General features: G+C 39.3%; 1 protein-coding gene and 1 long non-coding RNA gene across 3 annotated transcripts in view; one reads left to right on the top strand and one right to left on the bottom strand.

Annotated features, from left to right (window-relative positions):
• prdm1b (PR domain containing 1b, with ZNF domain) overlaps positions 1–16,555 on the bottom strand; it is a 40,730-nt gene extending 24,175 nt beyond the window's left edge. Inside the window, exons 1-2 of the mRNA XM_061881606.1 lie at positions 16,405–16,555; positions 15,986–16,286 (exon numbers count right to left, since the gene is read on the bottom strand). Of these exons, the coding sequence (XP_061737590.1) occupies positions 15,986–16,286; positions 16,405–16,415 (312 nt within the window). The 5' untranslated portion in view covers positions 16,416–16,555. The remainder of the gene's footprint in view (positions 1–15,985; positions 16,287–16,404) is intronic.
• The window catches only part of LOC133539586 (uncharacterized), a 96,002-nt gene that overhangs the window by 46,693 nt on the left and 31,740 nt on the right, over positions 1–17,569 (top strand). The gene's annotated exons all lie outside the window — the stretch shown is intronic.

The following is a 17,569-nucleotide window of genomic DNA, read 5'->3' as shown; positions in this document are numbered from 1 at the left end:
GAGGGTGATTTCACCACACCTGGTGTGTGTGACTATCATTGGGACTTTAACTTAACTTCAACTATTAGCCGTTCCTGGCTTGCTCCACGTTTAGGATGAAAAGATTAAGTTGAAAAACTTATTGGGGTGTTACCATTTAGTGGTCAATTGTGCGGAATATGTACTGTACTGTGCAATCTACTAATAAAAGTATCAATCAATCAATCAATCAATCAAAAGCTTCGTCCTCCAGTGATAATAGTGTTTGATAGTGATACCCAAAATACTAACAAATGCAAGTTATTTGCCTTAGTAGAGGTGATTATAACTATTTTAGGGGAGCGGCTCCACAATTTGTATGGAGACACATAATTAACTGCTAGCCTCTTGACAGCCGGGGGGAAAAAAATGATTAAAACATTTTTTATAATATCGATGTTGTGATTAACCGGCTATGGCGATCACATACTTTTTTTACACAAATACGGATCTATGGGCGCATCCCTCAATATGATGCGGGATGTCTAAGATACGGTTTTATCCGGCCTTTGGAATGAGTTTGCGAAGTATAAAAATGAGCCTGAAATTTTTTGAATGAAAGAAACTGCTGTTCTAAATGTGTCCACTAGATGCTGCAATAGCAATTCCTTGTATCTTTGTAGATGATGCTACGTATGTACAAAAAATAAAATAAAACCACATGTTGTTAGTGCACCAGTTGAGGAAAATGATCAAACAACATAAATAATAGGGCTGCGAATCTTTGGGTGTCCCACGATTCGATTCAATATCGATTCTTGGGGTCGCGATTCGATAATAAATAAATGTTTTCGATTCAACGCGATTCTCGATTCAAAAACGATATTTTTCCGATTCAAAATCATTCTGTATTCATTCAATACACAGATTTCAGCAGGATCTACCCCAGTCTGCTGACATGCTAGCAGAGTAGTAGATTTTTGTAAAAAGCTTTTATAATTATAAAGGACAATGTTTTATCAACTGATTGCAATAATGTAAATTTGTTTTAACTATTAAACGAACCAAAAATATGACTTATTTTATGTTTGTGAAAACATTGGACACAGTGTGTTGTCCAGCTTATGAGATGCCATGCAAGTGTAAGCCATTGTTCTTTTATTTTAATTTTTATAAATGTCTAATGATAATGTCAATGTGGGATTTTTAATCACTGCTATGCTGAAATTATAACTAATATTGATACTGTAGTTGATAATATTCATTTTTGTTTCACTACTTTTGGTTTGTTCTGTGTCGTGTTTATTGCAGATCTGAGTGTTGCTGGGTCAGGTTCGGTTTTGGAATGGGATTGCATTGTTATGGTATTGTTGTGTATTGTTTTGTTGGATTGATAAAACAAAAAAAAACGATTTTTTTAAAAAAGAGAATCGATTCTGAATCGCACAACGTGAGAATCGCGATTCAGATTCGAATCGATTTTTTCCCCACACCCTTAATAAATAACATCCTGTAATTTGATTTAAATATTATCTTTTTTTATTTTGATAGTTTGAAAATGAACAGCAATGAGTTGATTGATGAACATTATCACATAATTTATTCAGAAAATATGAATAATGACAAATAAAGATAAAATACTATTAACCGCCTGCGATGAGGTGGCGACTTGTCCAGGGTGTACCCCGCCTTCTGCCCGATTGTAGCTGAGATAGGCGCCAGCGCCCCCCGCCACCCCAAAAGGGAATAAGCGGTAGGAAATGGATGGATGGATGGATACTATTAACCGCAACATGTGGTGTAAAAAAACAACAACAACAACAGTATGATTTGTACTTTTTCAGAATGTGCTAGTTCTATTTTGAACAAAGAAAACAATGTTAAGTTGTCTTTATTTTGAAGTTATCCTGCCGTGATTTTAGCAGTTGGGAGTAGATTTCCCCATCTAAAATGAGTTTGACACCCCTGTTCTAGACAGACTGTCACCCTTTTTATTTCTACTTACTATTTCGACTTATGTAACTGTTTGTCCATGTTTCGATTCCGGTGCTGTGCTAATAGCATTAGTGACTCGTTCATGTCGACCTGTTAACCGTCCACAGGTGACCTACTTTCCAACACTAATGACTTGAAAGGAATTACACTTTCTCTCACCTACTAGCCCACTGATCCCTGACCTCTTGTCCACCTAACACCCAGCGAAAAAGGACACAGGACGCTGTTTGATAACATCGACCCGCGTCAATCAGGTCTTGAGCCTTCTCCATTTTTGTTCCACTCGAACGCAAGCAAATGAGTAGCAGTTTCTGACTAGACTCCCAAACACAATTGCACAGCAACAGGCATCTATCAAACTTTCGCAGCTATCTCAGCTTCAACTTTTCTGGGAAGGCTGTCCACAAGGTTGCGGAGTGCACTGTAAAAAATAAAATCCTATTCTTATCGTTAATTTTCTCTAAATTTCTACTGTAATTTTTCCATTTTTTTTTTTAAACTGTAGTATTGAAGACATTATCTGTAAATAAACAAACCGCCTGTTATTTGAAGTAATATACCAGTTACGGTTCGACTCCCTCAAATGGCCTGGACACAATCAGGAACAGGCTGTTCTGAAGAAACTCTCCTGAGGACTCCCTCAAAGATGGACGCTTTTGACCTTCCTTTTTGTCAACAACACCCGTGGTCGAGCTTTGAGATCGGCCTCAGTCCATATAAAAACATTTCATCATCTCTCCCAAGTTAATTGGGTATATATGCACACACGACCCCCCACCCTCGAATCAACGCCTTCACCACCGCTTAATTCCTCCACAGACTGGGGCGATTTCTGAGTTGAATCGCAAAATGGATCTCATCTTGGAGACGCTTGCTGAGAAGGAATAATTAAATTGGAATTGAAGAAATCAGGCATGGACAAACAGGGAAGATAAGTCACTATTTTGTCTTCTCGAAGAAAAACAACTTCTTAATCTACGATTCGACTCCCTCAAATGGCCTGGACACAATCAGGAACAGGCTGTTCTGAAGAAACTCTCCCGAGGACTCCTCAAAGATGGACGCTTTTGGCCTTCCTTTTTGTCAACAACACCTGTGGTCGAGCTTTGAGATCGGCCTCAGTCCACATAAAAACATTTCATCATCTCTCCCAAGTTAATTGGGTATATATGCACACACGACCCCCCACCCTCGAATCAACACCTTCACCACCGCTTAATTCCTCTGGGGCTGTGGATGGCTGAGCAGCGCTATTTAGCGGCAGCGGTGGCTCCTCAAACCCACCCCTACCTCTGTTGCAAGTTGGTGTGATATACGTATCATGTTTAATGTGTGCCATGCAATGTGAGGTTTTTTTCCTTGGACTCAGTCTGGACCCCTACTGAGGGTTTAGCCCTTTCTCACCTTTTTAAGGAGCGCCGTAAGTGGCTGATGCGTTGGCGGTCTAGTCTTGTCCCCCCCTGTAACGTATGTCTATCCTATCCCATCCTATTCTATCCTATTCTATCCTATTCTATGACAAACTATGTATATTTCAATTTTTTTTTTTTACAGAAAAATACCAAATTAATTATACATATAATTTTCTGTTTTCTCAAATTACTTTCAAATTCATGTAAAATTACAGTAATTAACTTTCATTAAATATGTAGCTTGTTATATAAAAGTCTATGCCCATACTAACAATCTAACAGTTTTATATGTCATTTTAAAGTAAAACTTATTGTTTTAATATTTATGTGTATTCTTACACATAAATACCCGTATAGCTCGGTTGGTAGAGTGGCCATGCCAGCAACTTGAGGGTTGCAGGTTCGATTCCCGCTTCCGCCATCCTAGTCACTGCCGTTGTGTCCTTGGGCAAGGCACTTTACCCACCTGCTCCCAGTGCCACCCACACTGGTTTGAATGTAACTTAGATATTGGGTTTCACTATGTAAAGCGCTTTGAGTCATTGTCTGCTACTTCTGGTACAGGCAAGGCTTTTTTTTTTCTTTTTCTAGTCCTTCACTCTAAATTTCCTCGTCCACGAATCTTTCATCCTCGCTCAAATTAATGGGGAAATCGTCGCTTTCTCGGTTCGAATCGCTCTCGCTGCTGGTGGCCATGATTGTAAACAATGTTCAGATGTGAGGAGCTCCACAACCCGTGACGTCATTGTCTGCTACTTCCTGTACAGGCAAGGCTTTTTTCTTTTTCCTTTTTCTAGTCCTTCACTCTAAATTTCCTCATAAACGAATCTTTCATCCTCGCTCAAATTAATGGGGAAATCGTCGCTTTCTTGGTCCGAATCGCTCTGGCTGCTGGTGGCCATGATTGTAAACAATGTTCAGATGTGAGGAGCTCCACAACCCGTGACATCACGCGCACATCGTCTGTTACTTCCGGTACAGGCAAGGCTTTTTTATCAGCGACCAAAAGTTGCAAACTTTATCGTGGATGTTCTCTACTAAATCCTTTCAGCAAAAATATGGCAATATCGCAAAATGATCAAGTATGACACATAGAATGGACCTGCTATCCCCGTTTAAATAAGAACATCTCATTTCAGTAGGCCTTTTCCACCAAGCCCCCAATAGTAAACACACTCTCTCCCTTCCTGCCATTGAGGAACCACCCTTCAAAATAACGACGCGTGCAAAGATCAACCATTCCAAAGCCAGAACAGGACCTGAAAAGGAAACACGGTCGTCCATCCTAGTCCATTATCGGTGTTCGTTGGCGACGGCGGCAACAGGTCAGCGAGGACGGCGGGAGTATGTGACGTGATTCCCGGATGCGATGAACCGGGGTGACAGGGCGCTTTGTGCTCGGCCGGCGTTGCGTGACTAACGAACTGCTGCGCCGCCGCTGTGCAACCGCTCAGGTTGTTGGAAGGAATGGGGGGGAGGGATATTGGAGGGGGAGAAGGCTGGGCGTTCTTGAGGACACCCACGCTATCACAACCCCCCCCACCCCCACCCACCCCGACGCCCGCCCAACCAGAAATGGAAGTAGCTTGTGTGGCTGCCAGGTTGAGGCCTGATGCCTGGCTGACCGCCTGTCGCCAACGAAAGTTAATCATCTGGTTTTAACCTAAATCACCCCCCCCCCTCCCCCCCTTCCGCTTCAACACACGCCTTCAGCATCACCCGTACCCCCCGACCTCTGCTCCTCTAACCGGCACCCATCTGCCACGTGCCCCGACTTTGAGGGCACACTTTAGAAATAAAGAGCCAAAGGTCTGAGGCAGGGGTGTCCAAACTTATGGGCCGCACACGGAAAAAGTTTTCATTTTCAAACCATAACAAAATATATGGATTTTTTAAATTTTTTTTTTTTTTTTTAAGCCCCCCATCTAAATTGAGTTTAAAACCCCTGCTCCAGATAATCAAACGTTTTCGACCTTCCAAGTACTGTAGTAAAAAAGTAGGGTAACACATTAGTATGGGGAACATATTCACCATTAATTAGTTGCTTTTTGGCATTTAAATTAGTAACATTTGCTCTTAATTAGTCATTATTAAGTACTTATTAATGTTTTATAATGTATTTCCTTGAATTGCCGCCGGGGCGCCAATTATTTTAAAACCTCTTCTCACTCCGGCGCTTACTAAAGGCATGCGGTAAATTTAGGCCCGCGCTTAAAAATTTGAGTGTGATGTAAGGATACCATCATGAAAAGCACATTTAATTTAAAAAAATGTTATTATGGTCTTACCTTTACTTATAAATGAAGTCCATGCGCAGCTCCTTCTGATCAAAAGCATCGACAACTTGTTTATAGAAGTCTTCCTTATCTTTCTTCAGTTTTAAAAGTCTCTCTGTCTCGATGGAGATCTTCCTTTATTACCTCCTGCTTCCATTGAAAGTCCAGTTTAGAAAACTGTTTTATTTTAGATATGTAATCCTCCATGTTAAAAGAGCAAGCAAGAGGAAAGAATAAAAGATCGCTGCTCACTCTTGCTGCTTGTTGTCACTTCTTCTGCAGCCGAGTAGTCGCAAGAAGGATCACTAGCGCCCTCTACCACCAGGAGGCGGGAGTCATTTAATGACTCATATTTGACACACGCAGCTACGGTATATTAATAAAACATAGCTGCTTACTGTTCTTTTTAGCATATTCAATAGCTTGGACCTTAAATCCTACTGAATAGCTCTTAATCTTCTTCCCTTTATGCGATTTCAAATTATTGAAAACAGCCTCCTCCATTTTGAAAATGATGACAGGTGAAGTGTCACTCGTGACGTGACGAGTTTGACCCGGTGGAAATTCCAGACATGCGCTAATAAAAATTATATTTTGCGAAACGACTTTGACCCGGCAGTAATTCTAGGAAGGCGCAAACCATATACCCGGCGGCAATTCAAGGAAATACTCAGAATTATTGCCTATTAGTAGTAAGTAAGGAAGTTGTTGTATATGATTCTCCCTTTAATACCTCTTAATGAATATGGTCTGTTCTTACATAATAATAATAATAATGGATTAGATTTATATCGCGCTTTTCTATTGTTAGATACTCAAAGCGCTCACAGAGAAGTGGGAACCCATCATTCATTCACACAAAGGTGGTGGTAAGCTACATCTGTAGCCAGAGCTGCCTCGGGGTAGACTGACGAACATAACAAAACATAACCCCAACCCTAACTCTAACCTAAGTATTTGTTACTTAGAATATGTTCCCCTAGTGTCCAAATAACTCTAAATTAAGTCTTTGTTACTTAGAATATGTTCCCCATACTAAAGTGTTACCAAAAATAGTAATGAGAAAATAAAATAAAAAGTTGTGCATTATTAATAATAATATTGTTCATTGCAGATGAACAATATTATTGTGAGACCAAATTTAGCAAAACTGTAATACTAATAAGAATCAGAATAAGAATCAGAAAAGTTTTTATTGCCATTGTTTGAGAACGGGTTCACAAACTAGGAATTTTGTATGTTGCACGATTGTGCCTGGTAAAATTCTCAAACAACGGCAATAAAAACTTTTCTGATTCTGATTCTAATTAGCATTACAGTTTTGCTAAATTTGATCTCACAATAATATTGTTCATCTGCAATAATTGTGAGACAATATCTCGGCAAATTTGCTTTCCAACATATAAACACCACGAAACACATATTTGTGACGTTCGCTAAGCATGGTGGCTAAAGGTGCTTCTTCCGAGATTCAGTTCAGGCTGGGACACAGCGTAAAGGTAAGAAATGTAGATTTATTCACTAAAAACATGCTAAGAACAAAAACACTGGGGCTAGGTAGATAAGACAAACCAAAAGAGCTAGCAAGGAGGCTAGGGAACTAAACACAGGGATAGCGTGGAAGCTAATCGGTATAAAACAGGATTACCAGAGTCAGGAGATAGCGATCGTCACTGTCGTGGGAAACAAGGCTAGAATCAGAGAGGCAGCAACAGAAAATGCAGGCTTAAATAAGGATGGTAATCAACAAGCAGCTGAGAGTCCAGAAAAAAGGAATAGGTGAAACAAATACGCAACCATGGCAACAGAAACCAATCAGGAAGTGCGCAAACAAACTCAAAAATCTAAACAACGAACGATCCGAGCGGCGGATCGCAACACATATTACCGTAATTTTGTACTAAAATAGGACATAAAAAACTAACAGTATGCCTCAGGATCAGAGAGCGAGTAACAGAAAATGAAGGCTTAAATAAGGATGGTAATCAACAAGCAGCTGAGAGTCCAGAAACAAGGAACAGGTGAAACAAATATGCAACCATGGCAACAGAAACCAATCAGGAAGTGCGCAAACAAACTCAAAAATCTAAACAACGAACGATCCGAGCGGCGGATCGCAACACATATTACCGTAATTTTGTACTAAAATAGGACATAAAAAACTAACAGTATGCCTCAGGATCAGAGAGCGAGTAACAGAAAATGCAGGCTTAAATAAGGATGGTAATCAACAAGCAGCTGAGAGCCCAGAAACAAGGAACAGGTGAAACAAATATGCAACCATGGCAACAGAAACCAATCAGGAAGTGCGCAAACAAACTCAAAAATCTAAACAACGAACGATCCGAGCGGCGGATCGCAACACATATTACCGTAATTTTGTACTAAAATAGGACATAAAAAAATAACAGTATGCCTCGGAACACTTCCACTGTACTTATTTGTCGTGAAAATGCGGCAGAGCTTCATAACCAACACAAATACTTGTTTTTGTTTGTTCAGGTTTGCTTCAAAGTGTATTGTTTTCTCTCACTTGCCAAATATGCTATGAGAAGCTCAAAGTTCCTGGGATAGATAGGCCTCACAATCAGTAAATCAATGAGTTTCCTTCCAAACACTTCATCTAGGCTCTCGTCCAAACAATTGTCACCTCGGACTTTTCAATGACATTTCCAAAGACACTCGAATCTTGTGGAAAGTCTTTCTTGGAAGAGTGTTTGAGATCCAGTCTTGAGTTTCTCCCACTTTCAGTATGTGTCATGGCCAGGTGAGTTGGCAAGACTGTAAACCCTGAGTGGTTTAGGGATGAAGCACACCCACAAGGTGGACTGACTCAGAAGTCATCCACAATATCACACAAAGGAGAAGTGTTTTAATACCCGCCAACTAGTCTACTCAATGGTGAACATAGGAAGAGTGGATTTCAGTGAAAATTGTCAAATGTAGGTGTGTTTTGTTCTTTTGTTGTCCAAAAGTATCAGAAAAGTGACTGTAGAACATTGCAGAGGCAAGATACAGAGATATGATTTGATATAAACCTTTGAAGTGATACTCTTATCTCAGTGTGCCACCAGTGAGAAGTGAGTTAGAGAAGCGGAACACGGACAGAAAGTGTCGACTAAATCGTCGTCTGGTCAGAAAGAGGAAGGTGACAGCTGAGGCGACCGCTAAACATCAGCGTTGCATGCTAGCCGTCCTTCTTTAGGACGGTAATTCTCTCTGTAGGGCAAAAGTCTTTTTTTTTCAATGACTAAATCAAGGCTGGGTTTTTTTGTTTTGTTTTGTTTGTTATTGCGTTTGGGAGCCAAGCGATCAGCTGACTGTAAAGTGCTTGCCTGAGAGCTAGAAGCCGTGGGAGGTGAAGAGGGTGTGTCGGGTCATAAAGTAGGCAAACAAGGTATGATAAGATCACCTGGTGGAAATCTAGCGGATCCCTGACGTCAGTGCTTATACAGTGTGTGTGTGTGTGTATTGTCATCACAACGTAAGGCATCTCGCACACACACACACCTATACTCTGTCGTGAGCAAATGTTTCGTTCTAGTAACCCAGGTGTGTCCAAACTACGTGTTTTCAATTTGGCCCGCGATACGGCACGAGTTCAATGAGCAATATGGTCGGGAGAGACGTATACAAATAGCCAGTACTCTAATAGCTCGGTTGGTAGAGTGGCCGTGTCAGCAACTTGAGGGTTGCAGGTTCGATTCCCGTTTGTGCCATCCTAGTCACTGCCGTTGTGTTCTTGGGCAAGACACTTTACCCACCTGCTCCCAGTGCCACCCACACTGGTTTAAATGTAACTTAGATATTGGGTTTCACTATGTAAAGCGCTTTGAGTCACTAGAGAAAAGCGCTATATAAATATAATTCACTTCACTTCACTTATTAATTGTACTTGAAGGGACAATGAGCACATCATTCATTTATTTGACCCAATCCAAACAACCTTCCCTAGTCATGGTGCAAGAAAAAAACAAAACACCAACCTGCTCATTGAACGTTGTGAATGTTTTTGAAAAATTTACAATCAACACACACACAACAATTTTAAATCCATTACAATATTATTATTATAGTAATAGGTACATATATATATATATATATATGTGTGTGTGTGTGTGTGTTGTGCGTGTATTGTCGTCACAACGGAAGGCGCCTCGCACACACACACACCTAAACTCTGTCGTGAGCAAATGTTTCGTTCTAGTAACCCAGGTGTGTCCAAACTACGCCGTATTTTCAATTTGGCCCGCGAGACGGCACGAGTTCAATGAGCAATATGGTTGGGAGAGGCATATACAAATAGCCAGTACTCTAATAGCTCGGTTGGTAGAGTGGCCGTGTCAGCAACTTGAGGGTTGCAGGTTCGATTCCCATTTGTGCCATCCTAGTCACTGCCGTTGTGTCCTTGGGCAAGACACTTTACCCACCTGCTCCCAGTGCCACCTACACTGCTTTAAATGTAACTTAGATATTGGGTTTCACTATGTAAAGCGCTTTGAGTCACTAGAGAAAAGCGCTATATAAATATAATTCACTTCACTTCACTTATTAATTGTACTTGCAGGGACAATGAGCACATCATTCATTTATTTGACCCAATCCAAACAACCTTCCCTAGTCATGGTGCAAGAAAAAAACAAAACACCAACCTGCTCATTGAACGTTGTGAATGTTTTTGAAAAATTTACAATCAACACACACACACACACACACACACACACACACACACACACAACAATTTTAAATCCATTACAAGGGATGATGGGTAAAATGCAAAACACTCTCTCCACACTTATCCATGTTTGGTGCATTGTAGCTGCTTGATTTTTCTGATTGGTTAAAATGCCTTAAGGAGGTCGTCATGGAAGTAACTTTCACTTACTCTTTATATCCAATTATAATAATTATTAATGATGTATCAATTATATTATTATAGTAATAGGTACATATATATATATATATATATATATATATATATATATATATATATATGTAGGTGTGGGAAAAATCACAAGACTACTTCATCTCTACAGATCTGTTTCATGAGGGGTTCCCTCAATCATCAGGAGATTTTAATGGAAGCATTCACATACAATGGTTTATATAGGGTACATAGTGGGTGGGTACAAGCAGGCGTAGGGTGTGGTGATTGGCTCATGTGTTACCTAGGAGGTGTTTCCGTCTATGGCGGCATGTTGAAATGATTTCACTGCGCTTGTTGAGAGATGATAGATCTGGATGATATATAATAAACAGTTTCTCTTTTAAGCATAGGTTGCATCTTTTATTACCACTGTTGTAAGGTGTGCTGGATGCAAGAATTTGCCATGTTATTGAATATTCAACATTATTGTCTTTGAGGTTCCAAATGTGTTTGCTGAGTTCTGTAGAATTCTGCAAAGTCTGGTTTCTAAAGGAGGCGTTGTGATTATTCCATCTTGTTTTGAACGCTCCTTCGGTTAATCCTACGTACGTGTCGGATGTGTTAATGTCCTTGCGTATTACCCAAGCAAAGGTAATACGCAAGGATACCCAAGCAAAGGTAATACGCAAGGACATTAACACATCCGACACGTACGTAGGATTAACCGAAGGAGCGTTCAAAACAAGATGGAATAATCACAACGCCTCCTTTAGAAACCAGACTTTGCAGAATTCTACAGAACTCAGCAAACACATTTGGAACCTCAAAGACAATAATGTTGAATATTCAATAACATGGCAAATTCTTGCATCCAGCACACCTTACAACAGTGGTAATAAAAGATGCAACCTATGCTTAAAAGAGAAACTGTTTATTATATATCATCCAGATCTATCATCCCACAACAAGCGCAGTGAAATCATTTCAACATGCCGCCATAGACGGAAACACCTCCTAGGTAACACATGAGCCAATCACCACACCCCTACGACTGCTTGTACCCACCCACTATGTACCCTATATAAACCATTGTATGTGAATGCTTCCATTAAAATCTCCTGATGATTGAGGGAACCCCTCATGAAACAGATCTGTAGAGATGAAGTAGTCTTGTGATTTTTCCCACACCTACATATTGCGCTCTACCACGGTATTGAGCACTATTCTCTGGATAATCCAATCAAGACATATATATATATATATATATATATATATATATGTGTGTGTGTGTGTGTGTTGTATGTGTATTGTCGTCACAACGTAAGGCATCTCGCACACACACACACCTAAACTCTGTCGTGAGCAAATGTTTCGTTCTAGTAACCCAGGTGTGTCCAAACTACGGCGTGTTTTCAATTTGGCCGGCGAGACGGCACGAGTTCAATGAGCAATATGGTCAAGAGAGGCGTATACAAATAGCCAGTACTCTAATAATTGTGTTTTTCCTTGCCATCTGCTGGCCGACGAAATATACACAACCATTCATTGTACTTGCAGGGACAATGAGCACATCATTCATTTATTTGACAGAATCCAAACAACCTACCCTAGTAATGGCGGAAAAAAAAAAAAAAAAACACCAATCTGCTCATTGAACGTTGTGAATATTTTTGAAAAATTTCCAATCAACACACACACACCAATTTTAAATCCATTACAAGGGATGATGGGAAAAATGCAAAACACTCTCTCCACACTTATCCATGTTTGGTGCATTGTAGCTGCTTGATATTTCTGATTGGTTAAAAAACCTTAAGGAGGTCGTCATGGAAGTAACTTTCACTTACTCTTTATATCCAATTATAATAATTATTAATGAATGAATGGTTTATTTTGAGCCATGCAAACAAAACAAAAGAATGACATAAAATACAAAAGAAATATATACATATACATTATTTTTACACCTACATTGAAAACATTACAGGTGACTAATCTTTTGTAGATGTCAAGATTGGCTCAAAAGGGAGTGGGAAGAAGTAAACTTATTAGGTCCCACCCCTATACATATACAATATATATATATATACACAATATATAATACAATAATACATATAATATAATTCAATTCAGTGGTTGCTGCATAGATGCTATATATTCTCTATATATAATACATTTAAATTCACACACATACTTACATAAATACATGTGAATTGTGAATTATATTTATATAGCGCTTTTCTCTAGTGACTCAAAGTGCTTTACATAGTGAAACCCAATATCTAAGTTACATTTAAAGCAGTGTGGGTGGCACTGGGAGCAGGTGGGTAAAGTGTCTTGCCCAAGGACACAACGGCAGTGACTAGGATGGCACAAACGGGAATCGAACCTGCAACCCTCAAGTTGCTGGCACGGCCACTCTACCAACCGAGCTATGCACACACATATATATACACAACACACACATATATGTACACACATATATACAATCTATATACATATATATATATATATATATATATATATATATATATATATATATACATATATACATATATACATACATATACATACATACATATACACACATAACCACATACATACACACATGCATATACCCAAAATACACACACACACACACACACACACACCTATATAAATACTATATATATAATAGTATATATAATATACACTTTTGTCGAAACATTATTAACAGTTTTTGGTGCCTATGGGAACAAGCTTTCATTTTGACTGTATATAATGATATATCAATTATATTATTATAGTAATAGGTACTCATATATACATATGTATGTATGTATGTATGTGTATATATATATATATATACAGTATATATATATATATATATATATGTAATATATATATGTATATATATATATATATATATATATATATACACACACACATATATATATATATATATCTGTGTGTGTGTGTGTGTGTGTGTCTTAGTTTGTTTTAACCAAGTGTTTTAAGCCCAACGTGGCCCCCCAGTCAAAATGTTTGGACACCCCTGTAGTAGCTCAATGCAACATCAAATTATTTTGTAATAGCGGGTATTTTAAGTACTTTTAAAGGCCTGCAACGAAAAATTTATTCCACATTTAATCTTTTAGAAAAATGTTGCTTCAATTAATCGTTCGACTAACACAGATTGATCCAATTTTTCCCTAAAATAGGCATTGAAGCCACAGGCGCCGATTCACATTTCTGCCAGTTGTCCCAATACCAATGTTTTGGTACCGGTACCGGTACCAAAAGTATTTCAGTACTTTTCGGTACTTTTTCTAAATAAAGCGGCCCACAAAAAATGTCATTATCGGATTTATTTTAACGAGCAAATTTAGGGTGTATTAAACATATGTTTCTTATTGCAAATTTGTCCTTAAATAAAATAGTGAACATACAAGACATTTGTCTTTTAGTAGTAAGTAAACAACATATTGTGTCATTAATCATTCTAGCATTTTGTCAACATTATTAAGGACAAGTGGTAGAAAATTGTTTATTAATCTACTTGTTCATTTACTGTTAATATCTGCTTATTTTCTCTCTCAACATGTTCTATCTACACTTCTGTTAAAATGTAATAATCACTTATTCTTCTCTTGTTTGATACTTTACATTAGTTTTGGATGATACCAAAAATTTGGGTATCAATCCGATACCAAGTAGTTACAGGTCATATTCAAAGTCCTCATGTGTCCAGGGACATATTTCCTGAGTTTATTAGACTTAGACTTAGACAAACTTTAATGATCCACAAGGGAAATTGTTCAAATTTCCCTTGTGGATCATTAAAGTAAACATAATATAAATGAAAAAAAAACAAGAAGATTTTGTGATGTTAAAAAATATCGATGTAATCATAGTAGTTTCGACGAGATACGCTCTTGTACTTGGTATCATTACAGTGGATGTTAGGTGTAGATCCACCAGTATGTTTATATTGTTGCGTCCAGGAAGAGTTGGTGCTGTAGGGAATTCTGGGAATTTGTTGTATAGTGTTTATGTTGTTTTGCTGTATTCTTCCAAATGTATTTGTCATTGTTGTTTTGTGTGGTTTCACTATATGGCACATGTTTATGACAGTGTTGGCATTGTTCATACGGCCACCCTTAGTGTGACATGTATGGCTGTTGAGTAATCATGCCCGTCATTCTCTCGTGTGCGGTGTGTTCAAAGTCAAGACGATTGTGTACTTAGTTCATCATCGGGCACATCAAAATCTTGGTTAGGCTTTGTTAATTCTAGACCAGGGGTCGGGAACCTTTTTGGCTGAGAGAGCCATGAAAGCCAAATATTTCAAAAATGTATTTCCGTGAGAGCCATATCATATTTTTTAACACTGAATACAACTAAATGTGTGCATTTTTAAGTAAGACCAACATTTTTAGAGTATAATAAGTCTCTTATTCTTTTTAATAACATTCTTATTCTGAAGCTAACCAATAATAAATCAAATGTCATGTCTGTTGATCATGTTTTTTTTGGCCATGTGCTGTTTGTCCTTTGGACTCTTTAAGTTCCTATTTTTTTCCACTCCCTTGTCTGGTTTCCTTGGTTACTCATCTTGTCCACCTGTCTCTGGTGGACAAAATGCCTGCTCACCTGCTTCCCGAGCACTAATCAGAAGCAGTATTTAAGCTCGTCTTTGCCAGTCAGTCGCCCTGTGCTGACTTGTTTCATGCCTTGCCATAGTTTCGTGCTTCATGCCATGCCAAGTAAGTTTTGTTTGATGTATGTTCTTAGTTTGTTTATGCGTTAGCTTTGTTCTTTAGCCCAAGTTGTGCCTCCGCTGTGAGCAATTTTTGTTTGTTTATTTTTTTAGTTAAAATTAAATCATGTTTTTACCTAAATGCCATGTCCCGAGTAATCCGTCTGCCTTCCTGGAAGAACGACCCTGCAGCAAGCTGCGACCCCCCCCATCGCGACATAAAATACTTCTTACCATTAATGCGACTTCTTGAACAGGTGCGGTAGAAAACGGATGGATGGATATAAATGCATGAAAATGTTTTATATTTTGCACGTTATTTTTAGCACTGTGATTACCAGCGAAATTATTCATAATTATCGTGTTAAGCAATGTCAGCTAAGATTTATCTGAGAGCCAGATGCAGACATCAAAAGAGCCACATCTGGCTCTAGAGCCATTGGTTCCCTACCCTTGTTCTAGACAATATTATTTGTGGCTTTAGTATTACGTAAAACAGATCAAACTTGCTAGAAAAATACCAACAACAAGATTGAATTCTCAAAAATGATTCTAAAGATTGAAAGTTGTCATCAATCCCAGGGATCAGCGCCTATGATTGAGACTGTTTTATCCGATTACTCGATTAATCAAAACAACTAATCGATACATTACTCGATTACTAAATATCGATACCTGCCGGCCTCCAGCGCAACATTGATAACAACACAGTCGGGATTGAGTGAGATAAGTACTTTACCTCGTTGTCTTTGTTGTATTCAAAGGAGAGGTTGCGTGGGATGGAAGTCATGGCTTTGGGAAGGTTGAAACCCGGGTTGGAGACCTGATCCGGTACAATGTAGGTACAGTTGAGAGCGAAGTCCACTTCCCTCCATGCGCCCGTGTCCCCCGATGTGCTATCGCCCTTCATCTCTGACGTCGAGAAATGCAGTCGAGGAGACGGGCGAGCTTGTTTTTGGTTTGGATCGGCTTTGGTATAAGGAAAAGCTTTGGTTTGCTCGGAGCTACGTCTCTCCGTCTTAGGTATGTTGGTTAAAGATCTGAAAAAGGACGTTGAAGAATTTTTTTTAGCGTTACAGCATAAAACGTTGATTTGGCGATTGTTCCCACTCAATAATAAGTCAAAGTCTTTCCGATTCTGAAGAACTAGGGACTTACTTCACATTCATTCAGCTGGTGGACCATCGTTTCTTTGGTTAGGTCATCCCCATCCGTGGCTTCTTCTTCCTCGGACCTCGTCTGTACTCTTCTCGTACGGCTTAGATCCCGTGGCCTCTCTTAACACTCTCGGCAGAAACTCTTGAGCCCTGAATTGCCGCGAGCGTTTTTAGCCTGACAACCCAGCCAATGGCCATCAGCCGTGGTCACGTGATCCGAGAACCATCTGATACACAACTGTTGGCTTTTTTTGGACAACAACATTAGTGACGTGGTACACTTGGCTGTTGCGATGTATACTTATACACACACGCGCGCACACACACACACACACACACACACAAAGAAGTGATGTTAATGAATGAATAAAGGAGGAGCAGATGGCTGGCCTGTTGCCACTAGAAAACACACTCTTAGACTTTTGCTTGATTTGGCACTTAATGAGCAATCTGCTGCCACTGTATCTCCTTGACCTACATCTCACTCAAGAACATATTTTAGCAACATCCCCCATGCCCCTGACCCCCCCCCCCCACCCCATAGTTCAAATTTGTTTATCTTACCAACACAACATATCTAAAAATGCCTATTCATCTAGTTCAGTGTTTTTCAACTTTTTTTGAGCCAAGGCACATTTTTATTCATTGAAAAAATACGGAGGCACAACAACAGCAGAAACGTAAATAAATTAAACTCCATCAGGCTGTCTTTTTTTTTTAAATTAGTTGTAGTTTTCCTGTGAGTAGTGCTTTAGTTCCTGTGTTGGGTTGACATTTCTGTTTTGTTAGTTTTTTCCTGTAGCGGCATCACGCATTGACCTGCTTTGTATTGGCAGACAAGACTATTTCAGTAGTGCGGACGCTGTCCTTCTTTGTGAGGACATGGTTGATTGTCATGTCATGTGCGGACACACGCTGTAAGTTTTTGCTGTAGTCCAGCGTTCTGTTTTTGTTTACTTTGTAGCCAGTTCAGTTTTACTTCCGTTTTGCATAGCGGGACTTGCCTTTCGTTCATTTTTGGTTTAAGTAGAAGCATTTAAGTCTCACCTTAAAACTCATCTGTATACTCTAGCCTTTAAATAGACCTCCTTTTTAGACCAGTTGATCTGGTTGGGTCCGGTCCGATGACCATGGATGAAGTACTGGCTGTCCAGAGTCGAGACCCA

This window comes from Nerophis ophidion, linkage group LG21, assembly GCF_033978795.1.
Source record: "Nerophis ophidion isolate RoL-2023_Sa linkage group LG21, RoL_Noph_v1.0, whole genome shotgun sequence".
NCBI lineage: Eukaryota > Metazoa > Chordata > Actinopteri > Syngnathiformes > Syngnathidae > Nerophis > Nerophis ophidion.
Note: the sequence above shows the minus strand (reverse complement) of the source record. Positions and strands in the feature narration are given on the sequence as shown.